The sequence below is a fragment of the Cydia strobilella genome, chromosome 27 (genome assembly GCF_947568885.1).
Source record: "Cydia strobilella chromosome 27, ilCydStro3.1, whole genome shotgun sequence".
NCBI classification, from domain to species: Eukaryota; Metazoa; Arthropoda; class Insecta; order Lepidoptera; family Tortricidae; genus Cydia; species Cydia strobilella.
This window is the reverse complement of record NC_086067.1, coordinates 5,015,079-5,037,701: the sequence shown is the minus strand read 5'-3', so window position 1 is coordinate 5,037,701 and position 22,623 is coordinate 5,015,079. Positions and strand designations below refer to the sequence as shown.

General features: G+C 34.4%; 1 protein-coding gene across 5 annotated transcripts in view; it reads right to left on the bottom strand.

Annotated features, from left to right (window-relative positions):
• Nucleotides 1-22,623, bottom strand: part of LOC134753523 (synaptotagmin-7) — a 643,705-nt gene that overhangs the window by 14,465 nt on the left and 606,617 nt on the right. For 4 of the 5 annotated variants that reach the window (XM_063689422.1, XM_063689425.1, XM_063689424.1 and 1 more), the window contains 4 exons: nt 10,642-10,782; nt 8,351-8,527; nt 5,803-5,883; nt 4,842-5,010 (listed from right to left, as the gene is read on the bottom strand). In XM_063689422.1, the coding sequence (XP_063545492.1) occupies nt 4,842-5,010; nt 5,803-5,883; nt 8,351-8,527; nt 10,642-10,782 (568 nt within the window). Of the gene's footprint in view, nt 1-4,841; nt 5,011-5,802; nt 5,884-8,350; nt 8,528-10,641; nt 10,783-16,494; nt 16,615-22,623 lie in introns of those variants that run through there. The other variant, XM_063689426.1, reaches the window with a different exon arrangement.

The window sequence follows — 22,623 nt, the reverse complement described above, 5'->3', positions numbered from 1 at the left end:
TTAAAATACGAGCGTAACTTGTTGTGAGAGAGCGATTGTGTGGCGGCGGCTAGGATTAACTATGTGACTCTTATCTCGCATGTACCTCAAACTACAAGTAATAAAACCAGCATATAGTTAGAGCTATTTTTGCAAATTACTCTATATTTAATTATGCATTGAGTTTTATAGAATTATAAAGTTACAAAAATACCACACGCTGCGGTAATTCAGAATAATACTTGGTAGGAAATACAGTAAAACTGCGCTTATTATAAACAAATATACAGAATTGATGAAAAAAAGGACTACAAAAATAAAAATGAACCCAGAACTTTTCAAGACGTTTCAAAATGTATGTAATTTTAATACAAGGTACCCTGATAGGCTAGCAATACCTTGCAAACGAACAGCTTTGTATAGCAGAAACACTTTTTGTATGAGCATAAAAATTTATAATACACTGGATAATGACATCAAGCAGTTGCCTTTGAAAATGTTTAAAGTAAAACTAAAAGCATGGCTCGTACAAAAAGCCCTCTATTCCGTTGAGGAATACATGACATCTTTTGAGCGAGGTAGGTGCATGATAATTATCATATAGGCCTTGACTATGATTGTTTAAACTTAGCTTTAATTGTAAGTTTAGTTTTTTGCATGCCAGATGCTGGTGAAATATGTGATACTCATGTATAATATTGTCTGACCAACTTTTGTACCATATTTCATGCAAAATAAAGTAATTTTCTTTCTTTTCTTTCTAAACGACATTTTTTTTAAATAAGGTTGAATGGAAGAGATCGCTCTTCAGCGATAAGACCGCCGGTTGTCTACCATTTTATCTTATCTTATGGTTTTCGGGGGCCCTTGCGGATACACTTCGACCCATAGGAATCTTTTGTGCAATTACCCCCTAGGAAAGATGGTTGTCTACCATAGTTTAAGTTATGTGCTTAATCTGTATGTCATGTTCCTTTTCATACTGGTGAGCAATATAGTTATTTGTTATACAAGGGTGCAAAGTTGTATTTTACCCGCGAGTGTTTCAACACACGAGAAGTAAAATACATTTGCACCCGTGTGTAACACAAAAATTTTCCCCTCACTATAGCGAGGAAAGTGCAACATCCACAGGCGTTAGATTATCTTCATCACTGGAATCACTCATTTTTTTACGATAATACGATATTATAACAGAAAACTGGAAGTTGTGTATTTTTACGTGTCGGAGTCGGTGAGAAAATGTTTGTTGACAATGTTGACATTTCTAACGATGCGTTTTGAAATTGCATCGACTCAACTTGTGCGTTCAGAATTACATACAACATCATTTAAAAAAACAAATGTTTCTTATGGGATTTAAGGTTTATGACTTAAAATTATTAAATAAAGCTAAATTTGGTATTTTTTATTAAATTCTCAAACCATTTATTTAATGATAGTTAATATCGAACGAACCATTGTCATGAGCGTTTTACGTTTTGTTATCTGTCAAAAGCTACTTAAACACGCTCCATCCAAGGTCAAATTACTTTCCCCACTAGTAGATAAAATGCGTTTTTCCCCGCTTGTTTTAAAGGATAAAAGACGGCTTTCCGAGCTAGTGAGGGGAAAAATAATATTTGTATTGTATTGTATCGGCCCTTTGTTTCTCTGAAGTTTGAACCTACTTCGTTTGTAAACGTCTAAAATAACAAGGCTGGACTTCATTTATTTTCAAAGCATCATAAATCAACATGACGCCTAATTAACTGGAAGCTTCATTTGTAGGAGATCCGAGTAACCATTTATTAAGGGACTGGCTTAAGTAAATATATACCTCATCTGTTCATAAGTTTTGAGACGAATGTAAACTCAAATACTTCGATTACTGAAATGTTATGCGATTCATTCATATTTTTATTTAACAACACTTGCCAACATATTAAATGACTATAATTAAAACACAGGCCATTTAAAATAAAATCAATATATTCTAATTAATTAGTGTAATTTTTAAATGTTGTTTAATGTTATACATTAATGTAATTGTATAACATTTCAGTAATCGAACTATTTGAGTTTAGATTCGTGTCTGCAATTGTGAACATGTAAATAAATAATATGCAACACTTAAGTTATAAATTATATCAACTTAGTTATAAGATATTGACGTGTAAACTGTATTTAATGTATGTTTATAAATAAATAATCTGAATCTGAATCTGAATCTGAATCAAAACTTATGAACAGACGAGATATAGGTAAACAGCAGTGTAAATAAACAGAGTAAGTATACCCCGCTTTTTTAAGATTAAAATATTTCTAACCTCAAAAGTAGCGGTAATTAACTTTTTCTTCCGAAATGCCAGTCTAGGCTAGGCTATACTTATCTAATATTGCCTTAAAATTATACTATTATGTAAACGTCACTATATTTCAGTGCAAAGTTATATGAATCTTCTAAAATGATTGAAGACCCTAATCTGTTAAACAAAAGCCATTGTTTATTTTGTGGGAGCGGTCGGCCATTGTGTCTGAGGCTCAGACACAATGGCACAGACTCTGAGCGCGTGCCACGGCGCGTGCCATTGTGTCTGAGTGCGTGCGATACTCAAATTTAATTTTGGAGGAAAAAAGTTTTCGCTACTTTTGAGGTTATAGGGTTTTAATTTTTTTTTTTTATATTTATAATTCAATTCAATGAAAACATGCTTAAAATTATGTTCACTTAATAGAAACGTATTGACTTGCATATGCCTTTTAAATGTATTATTAATTTTATAATTGTAATAATAATTGTATTGTTCTTCTAATTGTAAATAATTTTTGAATATGACGATGTACAATTACTACAAATAAAATATATTCTATTCTATTCTATTCTATTCTATAAAATTACTAATCTGAAAAAAAACGAGGTATACATATATGAACTTTGAGGGTCGATTTAAACAGGCTTTATGGTAAGTTACACTCGCCATTATACAGTATTTGTTTTTTATCAGTCGCTTTTCGGTGAAAGAAAACATAGTGAGGAAACGGGACTAATCCCAATAAGGCCTATAGTTTCTCCTCTGGGTTGGAGGGTCAGATGGAAGTCGCTTTCGTAAAAACTAGCGCCTACGCCAATTCTTTGGATAAGTTGCAGAGCGGACTGCATGCTCCCATGAGCCATCGCAAAAAGCTAGGAAAACGATGAAAAAAAATGAAGAGTGAGAAAAAGATTACAACAGCACACATTTCTGGACCCAAGTGTGTAAGTTTCTGTTAATTTTATCAATTATTATTTGTGTCTCCTTGGATTTCACGGGCCTATAAATCCCGGTCTTTTGATAGGCTTGCGTGGGGATATAAATCCAACACGTAGAGGCCCTTTGGAGAGCTTTAATGTCATGTAGAACGCCTACTGGAACCCGTTCACAGGCGCAACAATAGTCACCCATGAACAGGTCGCAGCAGGCTTTGGGACAATTGTAGAAAAAGTGAACAGTATACCAGTCTATAGATTAAAGTTTGGGTGGACAATGAGACTGGACTATTGTAAAGAAGTCCGGACACCTGCCATAACAATGCTAACACACGTTATCGAGGCAGGTGGTGACTTGCCGCTGACTAAATGGGCCCCTGAAACTGCCGTCGTGAAGACCAGGAGCAACACCGGTTCCGTTATTATTATTATTAGTAATTTTATCTGTTGTTTTTGCATTTAAGTTTCTTATCTTTATCTTTTTAAAGTTGATCAAGCAAATCTTAAAGGCGGCAAATTAAAAAAAAATGTAGGCGCGAAGGGTAATCGTTCCAGAGAAAAATTGAATTCGGGCCGTTTTCTACTGACAAGATTTGCTTGAGCAACTATGAGCCCCGATGCAAATTAGTTCGTCTAGTTCCATGCAACAATTTTGTTTATTCTAATAAATTTTACACATGAAGATAAAATAACCCAGTAATGGGAATCTTAATAGTAATGTTTAATCTAGTTTATTTTGATCGGATAATAAAATTGCATGAGACTCTTATTGTTAAAAAAATGTACTTTTCAAAAACGTTCTCCAAATCATATTGTCCTCTCCTATAGCACTGCTGCATGCATGGACTCGAAACAAAATTGTCAGTATATTGGTAGAGCCGTGTTGCTTTCCCTAGTAATAGCCCTTTTCACATCTGTTATATTCCTACCCGTCAAATAAAAATTCGTTATTTTTTTTCTTTCAGTACAAACGGTATTTCTTGTATTTGGATTAAGTTATTGGAAAATATTACCATATAAAATTAAACTACATTAGCATTAGCGTTAAATGTTAGTGATTTTTTAACTTAAACATTATTTTTGTACAAACGCGAGAACCTCAAAAAATGGTCTGACTAGACGAAAACGTATGCATCGTTGCTCGTATATCTTATTTCTTTCATCTTCTGTGTATGGAATGAAATAAATAAATAATAAAAATAAAAATTATTTATTTCAGACCAAAAGCGATCCATATTTTGTTAGTAACATTTTAGCCTTTATACTATGTTAGTAACCTATATCTACTTAGACCTACCAATGACTACTTCTGTCCAGTACCTAATGAGCGGGCAGCTAACGTTCGGCTAACGCCTTTAGCATGCTGTTAGTGCTGCGCAAATGTCGTAGTAACGAGGCCACTCTCTTCCGTCTAATGGCATAGAAGTCGTCCGTTCGCGCCTCGGCGAACATGCCTGACGCACTAGTGCCTCGGCAGCCTTAAATAAATGTTCACCTGATTTCCCGTTAATATCCTTGGCCTTCAAGTTCTTCGCCTTTAGCAGCGTCAGCGTCAGTCAGTCAGTCGTCCGATCGCGCCTCGGCGAACATGCCTGACGCACTAGTGCCTCGGCAGCCTTAAATAAATGTTCACCTGATTTCCCGTTAATATCCTTGGCCTTCAAGTTCCTCGCCTTCAGCAGCGTCAGCGTGAGCACCGAATTGCTGGGATGGTAGCACAGTGAGGTCAGCAGCTCGCCGCATTTGTCCTTCGCTGGAGGCTTCAGAGCCTTCCAGAAGGATGGCTTCTCGCTTAAGTCCACCTGAAATTTTATTTTTAAGCTTTAGTAAATTATAACATTTAAAACTTTCGCGTTTTGAACACATAATAAATCACATTTAAAATCGGGTCTATCGCGAATTTTTTTTTTTACCTTATTTACCGACGTTTCGACACAGGTTTCACTGGTCGCGGTCGCGGCTCAGTATCCCAGCAAAATGTCAAAACAGAGATTTGAGTGACTATCCGAGTAGGGGAGTCGGGGCGGGGAGTCGGGTAGTCACTCAAATCTCTTTAATATTTAGTAAATTAGTAAGTCAATGAAGAAAATATAGATAATCTAAAGGTTTATTGTTCCTGCTTCCAACTGTATTGCTGCTGGAAATATCGATGTCTTGGGTAACTATTTGTAACATTTAGTATGTAGCAAGATTTGATAGGTCTTAACGTCTTTTATTAGTAATACTTTTATTGTACGAGTAAATTTACCCTAAAGTGAACATTTAAACCGGTATCACACGGTAATCACACTGATAAATTTTTGGTATGTCAAAAAACAATACAATTTTTATTAAAGGTACATGAATCTCCAGACTTCTAAGGCTGACCTTACCAACCTACCATCATCAAAGGACATCCACCTACTACTAAGATTTATTTTTTATTTATATATCTATGCAGCAAGGCACTCAGCAGCAGTACTAATAACTGCACTAACCGCTGTCGCGATTACAATGTATAGTCAGCTGCAGAGAAAAGGTACTGCATATAATTTTGTATGCAAAGGTGCTAAGCGAATAGTATTGCCGACTGTACTTATAACTTTAATGCTAACCTGACAAAGCGGCAGGAACACTTCTCCAATGGAGTCATCCCTGGAGAAGCGATCGTAGTCGAATACGTGAAGATGCAGAACCTGAAATAAAAATAAATATATATATTGCCAATTTAATGTGGAGGGAAGTAACGGGAGAGGAAAACCGAGGAAAAGGATGGACTGTGTGAGAGATTATATGAAACGACCGCGAGTGAATGATGAGATGACGGGCGAGAGAGGTATGGAAGAAAAAGACATGCTTCGCCGACCCCAAAATCCCCAAATGAATGGGATAAGGGTAAGCAAATGATGATTGCTAATTTAATGTATCTATTAAAAAAATACCGGCTTGACCTGACCTGACAGTGAATTTACAAAGCAATCATCATCATCATGTCAGCCTTTTATCGCCCACTGCTGAGCCTAGGCCTCTCTTCGAGTACGCCACTTATCCCGGTCCTGAGCTCATCTCATCCAGAAGTGACCCGTAATCTTTCGAATGTCGTCCACCCAACAACGGACGCTAGGGGCTTCTATCTTATGATACAAATCCATACATAATTTATACTATCACCCCCTTATTCATAACACGACCTTAATCATAATTCACGTCTTAAGATTGTATTACTTAATTCCAAAACAATTTTATTCCGTTATATTTCAAATTAAACCTTTTTAAAATATTATCAGTATTATCACTAGAATAAAACGATTGTAGGCAAAAAACAAGACCCCACTTAAAACTTGCAATTATATTTATTCTTAATATTCAAAATACTTATTCAACGGAGTTTTATAATATAAAATTTAATGACGGGGTAGCTTGCACAATAGTTATTTACGATACAAGTGCGGAAAAGAGGAAATTCTAAACGAGTGGCGATAAATTAAAACACGACCGCAGGGAGTGTTTTAAATCGACACGAGTTGCGAATTACCTTTTCGCACGTGTATCGTACAACGTTTTACAGTACATATGGCCCTTTAAACTTTCGACATATGCACGAAAAGTGCTCATTCCCGCACTAGTGCGAAAAAGTAGCAGCATTGTACTGTAAAAGTATTTTGCACCCTAATTTGAATTGTATTACACGGCTGATAGCAGTGGAATGTTTCATTTCCTCTTATCATCAACGGGGACAATGTTTTGGTTGCTGTGTTTATTAGACCGTACGGTACTGATAAACGAAAACAAGTAGGTGCAGAAAAATAATAATAATATTGTAACTAAGAGAAGCGGTGTTCCAGAAGTCGTGGGTTCAAACGGTACGGAATATCATTTGATATTTACCACTAGGTTTTTCACGAGGGAAAACACTACGAGGAGACCTGCAGTCTGCGAAGAATATCAAAAGGTGTATGTGAAGTCCCTAATCCGGATTTGGCAAGCGTTGGGACAATGGCCCAACCTCTCTCGGGCTCATGAGAAGGCCTGTCCCCAGCAGTGGGACTCATATAGGCAAAATAACTAAATTGTAACTGAGTTTTACACAAGGAATAAACTTTTCTGTGGAACTCGTACATTTAGTACTGTAATACTATGATTATAATGATTATGATTAGTGATCCTAATCATTTAGTTTTTTTCTAATTAGTATCATTTGTGTGAGTAAATCGCTAGAAATACGGGCGGCCGGTTGCTCTTTGTCGGATAGAAGCAATATTTGATGTGTCTTGTAGACGCCTATTACTTATTTAATAACAAAACTTCCGTGAGACATAGACATATTAAATATATTAATAACGGGTCACACGTGTTTTAAGTCGAAAACGCTCGACATGTTTCACTCCGTACCGAGGAGCATCATCAGGAGCTTGCGTCGACGACGACGGTGGCGGTGAGTCTGCGCCGGTCCGTCACCGTCGACGCAAGCTCCTGATGACGCTTCTCGGTACGGAGTGAAACATGTCGAGCGTTTTCGACTTAAAACACGTGAGTGACCCGTTATTAATATATTTAATATGCCTATTACTTATTTGTTGGGACAGGTCCCCGCAGCGAGTACGGGTATTACGGGTGGCCTTGTCCCGAGTTTCCAAGTCTTCGCCGGGATTGGCGGTTTCATGGTGTAAGTCTGGTATGCAGTTTTTTATGTCTTAAAGGTTTTTAGGGTGATTCTAAGCTTAGTAGCATCGTTCGCAGACGTTTCTGTTTGTTTTATTATTTATTAAAAAATAATTTTGTAACACTATTTGTATTTGTATTGTCATTGGTGTGACAAAGGCGCAAAGGCTTCGGTGGCTCGGCCATCTGGAGCGAATGGGAGGCGATCGGGCGGTGAAAAGAGCGTTTGAGGGAAAACCGACAGCACGCCGCCCGGTCGGGCGACCTAGGTACCGATGGGCGGATGTGGTGGACGCTGATCTGCGCGAGCTCCAGGTCCAAGACTGGCGAGAAACGGCACAGGACCGGGATCAGTGGCGAACTGTCGTGTTGGAGGCCAAGACACACTTTGAGTCGCTGCGCCAGAAGAGTAAGTATACTAATACTATACTTTGCAAGAAATAAATGAGTATAATAATATGATTATGATTAGTGATTCTAATGATTTAGTACTACACTCACCCGACTTTGCAGCTTCTGTATAGGAAAGCCTTCAAAGTAGAAGGTCTCATTCCACCGCGGGTTGAGAGTTCGCCGCTTGATCTTGGTTTCCAGCCGATGTTTCTTGTCTGGGAGTAGCGTCACTCGGACGTAAGGGTCCGAAGTGCCGCTTAGATCTTTTGCAGGTAGCTCCTTGCCCTGTAAAATGATATACCCCTGAATTATAGGAACGAATGGCGAAACCTAGTATCGGAGGCCAAGATCCACTTCGGGTCGCTGAGCCAGCGGCAGCGTAGTAAGTAAGTAAGTGAATTTTTACGAGCGTAGATGAGGATAGAAAACGGAAAAAAAATTACAAATAAAAGATATCCGATGAACCTAATCTACTGTAAGACCTACAGGGAGGTATTTAGAAAAAATGGTATCATTTACTTTTTTTTTAAACCATCAACTTTTGGGTTATTTAGACTCAGAATCACGACTACTGTTGAATGAGACAAAGAAAAAAAGTGTCCTCAGTTTTTAATACAAATTTTGGGTGTCAGTTTTCCGGTCCATTTAAAATGTATGTGAAAATGCGTTACAAAACTATAATTTTTTTTTAATACTTTTTTTTCTTTTTAAATCGATAGTCCTCGTGATTCTGAGTAGAAATAACCCAAAAGTAGATGGATTTTCGAAAAAAATTAAATGGTACACTTTTAAGTGAAAATGCCCATAGACCGATCGACTGAGAGAAAAGTACCTGACCAGAAATGGAATTGCATTTGAAACTATTATATGAAGTCGGTTTTTTTAGGAATAAAGGAAAAGTGGAAAAACTCACTATCTCGAGCGAGACTCACTCACGAGTCGCGACTGGACTTCACTAAACCTTTCCTTTCCTTTATTTATAAGTATTTTGGTATCGTTTGCAGACGTTTTTGCTGAAAGTGTTAAAATCAACAGTTTTCAAAACGGTTTTACTTTAAATTGTTCTTCAATATAAGTTATTTTAACATTATCATTATGTTTGTAAGTGATACTTGTGTGTTTAAAAAATAACACGAATTGAGTACTAATAAGTATTGTGCTTTTTATGTTTATACAAATAATTTACACAAACGTACATTAGACGTACACGAGAGAAACATGTTTGTAATCCGTTCAGAAAACGGAATTGTAGGTATTTAAACGTATCAAAGTAGATAATGGCTTAATTCTATATGGGTATTAACAATCAATCTCCAGTCCGTCTAAAGTATTTTTCAAACTCGATGGCTACGCTGACATGTGTTATTTTTTATTTTAATACATAGGAGTTTACATAAATTCATAGGAATTTGACGTTCTTGGTAGCACTTCATATTTATTTATTTGTATTAATCATACATTGTCAGTGTTGTCATCCACACTCTCTTACTATGAATGTCTGTGCAACTTAGTACGACTAGATATAGTTTTCTATATTATGTGTAGACTAGTGATCATCCATTATATAAATTGGATATGTGTAAATTAATAACAACGGCCCAAAGACACTCCCTTGTGGTACTTCACGTCCATGTGACTAATGTTTTATCACAATTTGTAACAGCGTTCCGGGAAGTTGCCTCGAAGTTGCAAATTATCTTTACCCATGCATATTTAAGTAGATGTGGAAAGCTAAAGCACCTGCTTCGTGTACTAAGATTATGTCTTATCTATTCATTAGCTTAATCCTAAAATTGTATAAAGAGTGACCTTCAATTAAGTGGTGAAGTGGTTATGATATGATTTAATGCTAGTTAAGGCGAAGTTATGTAATAAAGGCGAATTTCGTTCGCGTCTTTTCTGTAGACATCGCAAATTTAAGGGAATCTTAAGCTAATTTTTGCGCCGCATCTCTACAGGTGGGATACATTTTTTCAATACGCTACGAGTAAGCAAAGGTAGATATAACTCCGTAATAAATGGATACAGGCTAAGGAAAAAACGTGCATCGAAAATCAAGAAAATTAGATTTTCGAACAGATGGCGCCACCACCTATGGACCTACTCTCGTATAGATGGCGTTGACGGTTTCGTTTGTTATTTAACAATTTTAACGTATATCAGTGAAAGAACATGGGTCAAAATCATACGAAAATAAGTAATGCAAATAAAAAAAAATCATTTAGCCATATATAAATACATTTTATGGTATTTTTATAAATCTTCATTTTTAGTTTTAATCGTGTGTAGACTTATGGCAGTGAATTTACTGTGGCTACAAAATTTACTATGACAGTACCGCTTCATCCTATTATATCCTGTTTGGAGTAAGGCAATGGCAGTGTGAAATGGAAACTCACCTGAATGATCCTCAATATAAGCGTCGTATTCTGGAAATCGTACTCCAGCGAGAAATGTATCTGGCCGACGTTCTCGCTCGGCTCGCTGTTGTCGATGTACATGTCCACCAGGGAGATGGACCGGTTCTGGAGGAACGCCATCTGTCAGCCAGAGTAAGATACTTGAAGCGTCGTGTGCACAACGCAACGATAAAGCGTTTAAACTGGACTACTCGTATTTTAGAAATTGACGATTTGGATGACAGATATAAACTTTCACGAAATTTACACATTATTATTTTACACTTAATTGAGTAACGTGCCAATTTGAACAATGATCTAGATACCAACTAGATATAAAACAAAAACGATAACGAGATATTTAAGAAAATCATGTAAAATTTGACATTTCCGCGATTCCGAATGTCCTCTTGACCGATCTCTTTAAGATTTGCTAAAGATATTACTTAGACCAATGGATATCTAATGGATATCCCAAAACAACACAATAAATGACAATTGGTTTCTCGAATCGAACTGCAAAAGATAACTAGTTGAGAACTAAACTATAACGTATCTATTAGATCTCGTATTGTTCTCGTATCTAGTAATTATCACGTTTTTCGAATTGACCGGTTAAACTCGTATAATTAAGTGTCAAAATTACCTCTGACGTTTCGAGGATGCCATTGTCTCTGTGGTCTCGGAGAAGACTGGCTAAAATGGATAAACAAGACCAAGTGCAGGTAGTTCGAAAAACTCGCGCGCTTAGTAGATGTTGATGTCAACTTTAGCCGGTCTTCTCCGAGACCACGGGGACAACGTCGTCCTTGAAACGTCGGAAGTAATTTTAAAACTTAATTATACGCGATATTTTTTTAAATAAAAATCTGTGAGAAAAATGCTGTTGCTGTTGTATTTGGTGCAACTATTTTCGTCATCAAATCCGTCAAAATTATTTAAAAATCAAAGAGTTACAACACAGTAATTTATACAAAATATTCGACGTTAACGGCGTTGTGGGCGAGCCTTTTTAATGAATCCGCTAGTTTCATGGTTTTTTTTATTTATTTAGTGTTATTACTCTTTAATCTCTTATCGAAACGAAAGTAAAACACACTGTTGAAATCACAGTTTTCGTAAAATATATGCATCATAAAATCAATTCACTACTTTTACATGAGAAAAACTTCTGAAATCAAACTTTCATCTAATTTTGTAAACTATTACTATTAAGATCGTGACACGTGGGTATTCTTGAATTTTTTTTAGGATATAAGTAATTGTAGTATTTATTGTAAGTAATTATTCTTGGAAACCGCTTAAAATGTTTTAAGTAAATTATGAAACCGTCAAATATTCTTACTTTAGGCAAAGTTATTTACTAAAAAAGTGACTCGTAATTTGTAGATTTAATAAAAATAAAAATAAAGAATTTTGCAGAATTAAAAGGAGTAAACAAGTCGGTTAATAATATAAATAAGGCTATTGTTAAAAAAGCGCTGATAAACATAAATGTATAAATGTGTAAAATATTTATTTAAAATTTAATAATGTAAGCAGGGGTTGCATCCCCATATCCCTTAGCCCATATAATCTAAAAATATAAGATTGGAGCTAGGAATGTTGTAATTCTTGTTCTTTATAAAATAAACATTTTTTTTTTTTTTTTAAATAAGTAGGTATGTCATTTTTAAATGGGGGATTTAATACCGTTCTTAAATTATTCGATAAATACCAATTAATGCTGTTTATCGTCTAGTTGTGGTAAGGAATTATCTCGCATTTCTTTTTAAACGAATTCTTTGGAGAAAGAAGTGTCAATCTACTAGATTATTTTGTTCGCGTCTATCTTTTACAGGTATTAAAATGCCGTATAATAAATTTACAAAAATATGTTTATTAATTCTTGTATTTGTAATTAGTTTGTAAACTAATAAAATATTAATAAAAGTGATCAGTTATTGTTAATGAGTTAAATAACTATATTTGGTACACAAGTTAATTGATACTAATTCTTAATTGCGTAAGAAGTAAAAATCGAACTATAGATAGTCTGTCTAAGCTAAATTTGCAGCAATTTTAACAGAACAAAGTGAGGGAGTGTCAATATGAAAGACATTAATGATGACATTACCACACTTTGTCATTGCAAATGCCATGCTTAGAGTTAGCTTGGTCCTACATGAACAACAAAGCTCACAAAGGGTAAGTTTTAAAAGTTATTAATTCTCCATTTATGTTCTGTAATAACCTTCAACAGCTTCAACCTTAAAAGCGATTAAACTCTGGAAGCTCTACTCAATTACAACTTTCGAAAGGCTTAAAATAGTATGGGTTAAAATGTGAGAAAATGCCAGATATCCTTGTACAGAGTTCATAAATATGTATACATTTTTTCACCTTATCGCAATGGATTAAATAGGAAAAATGTATACATATTTTCGAACTGGACTGTAGCTTTGTACGAAACTAGAAAACTATAATTTAAGACGATATATAAAAACAGCATTATATTGCAATTGGCAAAAAAAAAGTATTATGATGGCCATCAACAGGTAAGTAGCTAAAGCTAAGATTTTTTGATGTTTTTAAAAATTGCCCAGAATAAGAAATAAATTTCTAATTTTCCATTGAAAGTCTAAATTTTAAAGTATCTTGATATCGTTATTATTCATGCTTTACAATTTAATTTACATGCAAATATATGAATTACAAGAATAAATAAATTTTATTTCGCAATGGGAGTTCTATTTATAGGGTTCTATTCTATTTAACTAGTTGAAAAGTTATTCACACTGTATACCCATCACTACTTTTGTCATTAATTAATTATAAAGATAGAAAATAATTTAAAATAAAATTATCAAGAAGGGCTACATTTACAAAAAAAACTAATCTAAGCGCCTGTCGAAATTCATGAGCAACATTTATTGCACTCAACATTTTACTCTTGAGCGTAATAGGCGCAACTAGTTAGGAAACTAAAGCGACTAACCCCCTTATTCATAAAAGTTCACTGGCCTAATTTAGTTAGTCAAAATGACAGATAACGACAAACGATTCACAGCTAATTCAGGCCAACACGCGTTTATGAATAACGCCATAAAACTATAAGACGGAATAATAAACCTCGCAAGGCCCACGGTTCTACCCGTAGGACTAATTACTTCAATGTAATTTGAACCATTTTGAAGTGGAACATAGTTGCATTTCTTTTGTTTCGGTCTATTTCTAAACAAAATAAATTGAGCCATATATCCTTCCCTATTGATTCCAAATTCAATTGTCATTGTTTTGTATGGTGGGCCTTAGGAGGATAACCGTCAGAATATTGTAATTAGAAGTCAGTTAAAGTTGTGCAGATCATATTTTAAATTTAAAACAAAGATGACTATAGTCTAGATATTTTATAGGAAATCTATACATGCCTCTATTTAATTTATTGTCACCTGACAATGACAGATGTCAGGTGGAATAGACGCAAGTCATGATGACAGTTCGCCATTAATTACAAATACCCACGAAACTTTGTCACGATAATAAGCTATTTCTCGAAATTGCCAAGTATTTTTTTTTAATTTCCACACACAATTATCATTGCAGGATGAACCCAATGCAATAATTTAGTAAAAAATTAAATATATAAACATACAAAAAACGTTATTACGAGAACTGTGAGATTCTAACATCGTGTTTAACACAAACGTTATTTTGTAAAATGTAACGGTTGTCTTATTCATAGCGACACATGAATTGATATAATATCGCGAGAAATAATGTTAATACAGCAAGTTTTAATGAAAATTGTTAAAATTCAGTTACTTAGGTACACAATAAAAAAAATCAATAGTCTGTTGTAACCTTTTTTACTTAGGCTAGAATAGTGTACCTATGTACTTACATATTTATGAATCGTTAAAAATGTATAACTAAAAGTTATCGGGACAAAAATTATCATAAGCATTTGCTTTAATAATTTCAACTTGAAATTCGTATTTATTGGAATAATTTCCAAATACATAATTTAATTTTTGATTTTAATTTGAATACATTTCCATCTGATACATATTTCATAAACATAGCAAATTATTACCTTGATTATTTTTTTTATTTTTTATAATTTATAAACGTTAACGAAATTGATATCGGTTGTCGAAAATTCAGAAAAGGAAATATTACCCATTATAGGGAAAAAATACCCATTGAAACTTCAAGTCACGTTTTTATTTTGTTCTCTACTTATTGCAAACTTTTATTTTTATTCAATCGTATGATTAAAATAATTCAATGAATATTTTATTTGAGCCATATTTGGAATTGTAGGTATCGCCTGAAAACGTTTTTAATGATCAAACTACTTTAAAAGAAACTAAATATCGTAAGAACATTTCGGTAGCTTTAAAACTTGTTTTCAAAATACAGTTCAAAGGGATACAACTCTTTTATAAATTATTTTCGAAAGTGTAGGTAATAAAACTTATTTTATATTTATCAATTTGACTTTCCTATCTAAATAGTGGGTATCCTCCTAATGCCCACCATACAGAAAAATTGGCAGTTCAATTTCTTTTGTTTTTAAATCGAATAAAACAAAAGAAATCAAAATGGTTTAAATTACATTAGAGTAATTAGTACTACAGGAAGGACCACGGGCATTAGGAGTTAACTATTTATTTCCCGATGTTTCTGTACCATCGGAGCGGAGCCATCTTAAAGATGTTGTAAATTGTAAACTTCTACAAAAAGCTGCTCATTAATGAAGCAAATAATTTTGTAAATAATGATAAGAAAAGTAACCAAGTTTTACTAACTTAAAAACTAACTTGTCATTAAATTATTACTTAATTTAATGTGCTATTTACATAGCAGTTCCTGGTTTATTATAATGTTAAATTGGTTTTTAATCTATAACTAAAACTAAAATCTAGTTTATTAAGGCCAATTTTTTTTATTTATTCACAATTTACAAGTAACAATTACGACGATACTATGTCAAAAATATTTTTGTGTTAATTATACTACCAATTATTTTCACAATCATATTTGTTACTTGGAAATTATGTTGCATTTTTAAAGATAAAATAAATTTGTTGCTGATGTGTAAGCTAATTCAGATCTAAAAATGCCCTAGTGTATCTACAGCTAAAACTAAACCTAGAAAATAGTGAAACAAACGTGAAGAACCCAATAAATATCAAAATTGCACCGTGATTAAAAAAAAGTGATCGCCACCAGTATTAAATTGGTTATATGAAATTGCATTAATTATTCAAAAGCATATTTTATTTTATTAAAATAGTATACACACCTCGGCAAGTACAGTCGCCATCAGATATATCGGAGCGGCCAAGGTGTTCATAATATCTGAACACGCACTCTAGCGTTTCGACAATAGAGGCGTGTTCAGATATTTGTGAGCGCCTTGGCTGCTCCGATATATCTGTTGGCGACTGTACATAAGAAGGCCTCAGATTAGATGTTCGTCAACCTCGGCTTCGCCGCGGCCGACAATTACATGTGATCTGAGGTATTTCTTATTTTACTGCCCTGTATGTAATGTACTATTTTGTGCGATTATTATTTAAACAAAAGCTGTGAACTAGAAACGGACCAAGCTAACTCTAACAAAACATTTGCAATGACAAAGTGTGTAAATCTCATCATAAATGTGTAATTTCTATGAATTTATTGCGTTTATAATGATTTTGCCACACTTTGTTCTGTCAAAGTCTGTGCAGAGTTAGCTTCGACTCTGTAGAAGCTTCTGAAATCCAAGCGTTAAAAAAGGATCTCTGTGATATCCTGAAGCAAAACCAAGTATTTCTAGAGAATCCTTGTCTATTCATTTCATATACAACCTCCTCTACCTACCACATGTGAAGGAGAAAGCATGGAAAGAGAATCCATAGTTAAGAAAAGTCCCAAACAAAACACAGTCGGAAGAAAAGCCTAAACACTATAACTTTGTGTTTTAAATGTTTCACTGTTTTTTATTTATCACTTTTAGTTGTTTCTCGTACGTGATTCTTGACTGAATGTTATACTTGTGTGATCATTATTGGTTGTTCATGATTGTCCAATGATATTGTATGCGTTTTCGTTTAACGTTATTTTTTGTTTGTGTTGTGTTTAACATGTCAGTTTTGCGTTTGTGTTGACGTATATTTCTTTTACTTGTGGAATGTTTTTTATATAGTTTTATAGAAAATAATTTTTTTATTTTATTTTGTTATCCTGAGGTATCTGAATGGTATTTGTATTCATTTAACGATTAGATTATTTTAAACCGGGTCACTCACGTATTATTAAGTCGAATAGCTCGACCAGTGAATACGTACGTAAATTGGACCGAAACATGTCGAGTTATTCGACTTAATAATACGTGAGTGACCCGGTTTAAAATAATCTAATATGTTTGAGTCTCACGGGAGTTTTATATGATTTAACGATTCTTACCTTCATTTCTTTACTTACATTATTTATGTGGATTTCTTTCACATAAATTGAAGAAACTATTTGGCTAAAGATATAAAACAAAATTTGGAGCAAAAATGTCGATATTTAATCTATTTGGGAATAAATAATTCACAATTTTTTTTGTGGAAACTTTCAGCCGGCACAGTATTCGTGAGTACATAGAGATATTTGGGGCATTTCCTATGAAAAGGGACCTTATTGTCGATAGCGCTTACGCCGCACAGCGTCGCGCGGCATTGTATTTATATCGGAGCATCGTTTATAATGGCTTAAGCGCCATCGACAATAAGGTCCCTATTTATAGAAAATACCACATTTATTCATCCAACGTATACTTATTGAATAGAAAACCTTTTATCAGCAAATAAACGTCAGAGACGGGAGCGGAGTTTTTGACCTATACATAATTCATCAGAGTCAATGAAAGGGTAAAAGGATAGAAAACGTTGCCTTTTTTGCCACAATGCACAAACGCTGCCGTTAGCGGCATCAGTATACAGATTGTATCAGTACGATTCGTAAAGTTCATTTAAATACGTCTGCAGTGCAACATATTTTCATAAAAAATCTGGTGTATTGTGATTTTTCCAATAGTTAGGTCTACAATCGAGTTCCCAAAACCCCGTCTGCAAAGCGCGCGGCGGAACACCCCAGGGGGTTTAGTCCGTGGGAGTCGGACATACCCACTAGGCTTCTTCCGGGCCAGTGGGATCCATAAAGGATTCCCCCTGGGTCATAAAAAAACAGGTAACCTACAAATTTAATATAACTTAGTCTGGCAAACACAACTTGTCCGTCAGTAAAAACTATGAAAACTATACTCATCCCTTTCTTTTGGGTGTTAGAACTAGTGTAAGACCAAGACAGTATGATTCTCTCTATCTATGTCTGAAATGAGACAGTCCTGGGCCTAACTATAATTTTTTTACGCTGTGTTATAATTCACTTTATCATAATTACGCATTAAAACACGTGTGATATTTATGAACCGCTTTAACCTCGTTTCATAAACCCACACTCGTGTTTTAATGGCTTTCATTATGTAAGTAGCAGTCATATATAAACTACCTCCCGTGCTCCTCCTCCTTTCTCGTCCCGTGTTAGTTTTAAAATTAGATTAGATTAGATGATTTATTTCATGAAAGACAATTTACATAATAAATTTGCATTAATGTCAAAAATATAAGAATTTCTATCATGATCGTCAAAATAAAAATAAAAATGAAAATAATAACAATACTAATGAAAATAAAATTATAGCTCCAATAAGGATTGTCAACACAATTACAATAAGAGTAAGTAGATAAACACTTACAAATCCAAAATATAAGTAAATTTACAATGTCAAAACTTACACTAAACAATAAAAACACAACACACAAGAACAATAAAAGTAGAAACAATAAATAAAAAGTCAATTTATCCCAAATGGGAATTAAAATTATTGGTATTATTTTGTTAGTGCATAGTGCAACCACTCCATTCGAGCTCTACAAGATACAAGACATTTATTGATAAAAGTTAATGTTTTAAGCGGGCTTAGCACGGTAGCATTTTTATCGCCTGTCACCATGCCTGTCACGTTCTAACAAGTAGGTAAGTGCGAAAGTGACAGGCATAGTGACAGGTGATAAAAATGCAACCATGCTGACACCACAGGTCAGTAAATAGGTAGGTACATATTCAACTAATACTAGTTGCGTAGGTACAACATTTCTGGAGTAATATTTATGTCACTTATAACAACACTCTACTCTAATAGAACAAAACGGAGTATTTACTGCAGCATTTTGTGTTTACTGTGATTGTCAACCACAATCGCCTTTCAGCTAAATAGGGTCACACTATTGTGAGGGAAATCTTAATATAGAACTAATAGAAGCCTGACACTAGGTACAGTTGGCCAGAAGTAGCGAAGCGAGCGAGGTGTTCAAAATTATCTACACACAAAACCACCTTTCAGCTGAATAGGGTCACACTATTGTGAGGGAAATCTTAATATAGAACTTATAGAAGCCTGACACTAGGTTAAGTTGGCCAGAAGTAGCTAAGCGAGCGAGGTGTTCAAAATTATCTACACACATAACCGCCTTTCAGCTAAATAGGGTTACACAGAACTTTTAGAAGTCTTACAGTAGGTGCAGTTCGCCAGAAGTAGCTTAGCGAACGAGTGTTCATAATTATCTACACACAAAACGCCTTTCAGCTAACTAGGGTCACACTATTGTGAGGCAAATCTTAATATAGAATTTTTAGAAGCCTTACACTAGGTGAAGTTGGCCAAAAGTAGCTAAGCGAGCGGGGTGTTCAAAATTATCTAAACAAAATATCTATGTTTTTGAAGGAGTCAGAGTGTGTAGGTCATTTTGAATACTTTACCCGCGGGGATATCTATGTATTTAATCGTTCATTTGGATTTGATTTGTTTTCTAATAATATTTTTCTCTTGTGTGGTAAAAAGTTACCTATTGTGTTGCAGAAAGTTTTTTGACATATTTTTGTATTGCATAATGTTACTTGGCAGAAATGTCGTTTGGCAGAATTACCTTTCGCATACTGTTTTTCGCATAATATTACTTTGCAGAATTTCTTTTTGCGTAATATTATTCGGCAGAAAACCCTAACCTATCCCACTAGAAAATTCTGCCAAATAAATATTATGCGAAATGACTATTATGGCAAGTTTTTTTTTTCTAATATTCTTAGTTCTAATCTTATATTTTTAAGATTATATGGGCTAAGGGATATGGGGATGCAACCCCTGCTTACATTATTAAATTTGAATTAAATATTTTACATGCTAGTGAGTCTTTATGTTTATCAGCGCTTTTTTAACAATAGCCTTAATATTACTAGGTTTCAAGTATATATTTATGTGAAAGATCATTCAACTAAATGTTTTCTGCGATACGTGTTATGCGAAGTGTGTTTCTGACAAATAATAATCTGCCAGATGAGAGGAACCCGTGGTAAAAATGTTGTTTCACTTGGGTGCGAAATTTGTTTAACCCTCGTGCCTTGAAACTCGCAACGCTCAATATTTCAATTTTCTACCCACTCGCTATACTCGTCGTTCATTATAAGTACGACGGGTTGAATAACAACTTTCCTTCCTTGTAAAACGAATAACTATTTCATTTCTTATGCTCTAAAAGAGAGCCATTGTTATTCTTACGTCTCTGCACTAGAGCATTTTACGTTCCAAGTACGATTTTTTTTACAATAAGTAATTGAAATTTGGGTATAAACGAATTTGTTATACCATTCTGATATTTAACTCCCCATTCCATAAATAACGATGCTTTTGCCAAAATTGTTCATTGAAAGTACCCTCAAGAAATACTATAAAAACTTAGTCATGTTTTTAAAAAACACATTCATTTTATTTTCCTCGTATTCGAAATAAAAAGTAGAGCGTTTAACTCGGGTGGAAAGCATTATTTCAGCCTCGGACTATTGGCGCACTGCGTTCGAGCGCCAAACAACCTCGGCAGCCATAAGTGCCTTTCATCCCTTGGTTAACAATCTACTATTATTCACTCTTATTTATAGCAAGGGGAAAAATCTACGCTATTCTATTGTGTTTGATTACACATTGTGTGTGCTAAATAAGTCGTTAGTTACATAAGAATTCTTATCACGTTTCTACCTGAACAAGAAGGTCCGAAATTACGTACCTACACCTAATTTCGATACGTCAGCTAAATGTTTCGTGGTTCCCTACAACTATTTTCTTAGTTGGAGTTTTTGTTATTTTTTGTCGATTTTATAACCGATTTCGAAAAAAATTGGTGGATAGATATAATTATAATCACATTTACAATCGGGTCTATCGCGAATTTTTTTGTTACCTTTATTAACCGACGTTTCGACACAGGTTTCACTGGTCGTGGTCGCGGCTAACTGACGTCCCAGCAAAATGTCAAAACAGAGATTTGTGTGACTACCCGACGAAAAGTCGAAACCTGTCGGAACCTGTGTCGAAACGTCGGTAAATAAAGGTAACAAAATAAATTCGCGATAGACCCGATTGTAAATGTGATTTAATATGTGTTCAAAACGCGAAAGTTTTAAATGTTAGATATGATTATAGTTCCGTATTCTGTACGATATGAGCGCAATTTTTCTGTATGTCCTAAAAATCCTGAGTTATTAGGGTAGAAAGGGTTACCCTTGGAGATCACTTAATAAAAAAAATAAAAAATGTAAACAAAACCGTTATTGCGGCTGCTTCATAACAAAATATAATTTATTGGTAATTTATTGGCTATCATTTAACACTTGAGATCAATAATTATCACATTAACAATCAACTTTGGACAATATAGAAGTTATAAAAAAACAGGTTTTACTCCCATTGCAACGAGATAAGGGGAATTGCGGTCACCTCGTGGGCAATAAGGATCAAATTTATTTTCTCCTACATTAAATACGCTAACGTTAGTGTAACAATTTTTATTTTCCATTCAAATGTAAAGAAAATAACAAGGTCCATTGAAATTTTAGTCATTTTCAATTGGAAACCGTTAAATCGATTTTTTTTAATGAAACTGTTTCGCCAAAATGCTTCTACACAGTGTACTACATTACTTATTACATGTTTCAGTGCCAGTCAAAGTAACTTTTTCCAATTTAAACACAAATATAACTTTATTATTTAGAATTTCTTAGCTATACAAAATCCTACAGTCGTACACTGTACAATTTTGTTAATACCATTACAGATGCCTCCTCAAATCCTTATAGCTATACAAAATCCTACAGTAGTACACTGTACAAATTTGTTAATACCATTACAGATGCCTCCTCAAATCCTTATAGCTATACAAAATCCTACAGTAGTACACTGTACAATTTTGTTAATACCATTACAGATGCCTCCTCAAATCCTTAACCCTCCCACAGCTCACGTGACATGACATGCATTATTCAACCCAAAATGTGCGAACTGTTACGAAACTTGTATAGCTTTTGTAAATGAACTGATGTGAGGTAGGGCTATGCTTTGTTGACGTGACAATGTCTAACGCAAAAAAGGCTCCTTCAGATAACTAATTTACACATACCTATATAGCTATATACCTATATAGTCACTTAGCCTTATAAGAGACTTGACTGACAGACTGACCAACGTAAATCCCTAGTAGCTAAGGTTATTAGCATTAGCGTTCCTGCAGTGCCTCCACCATGTTCGCGGAAGCCAGAATTCCTGACTTCTTCGCAGTGATACGCGCGCGCATTGCTTCCTTCTGGGAGGGTATGCGCCGCTCGCAAAACACCATTCTCATGTCGGTGTATCGCAACATTAGTTGCAATATGTTTAGGCACTGGCTTTCCGTGCACCAAAACGGGAACAAAAAATAGTGTAATTTATGCTATTTAAATTGTTTAACTTATTTTATTTTATTTTATTATTAAGTACTACTTCTTTTGGCGTTTTAACTTTTAAATTGTATCTTGATATGGGTGTACGAATGTACTTTTTGCCTGAAATAAAACTTTATTTATTTATTTATTTATTTT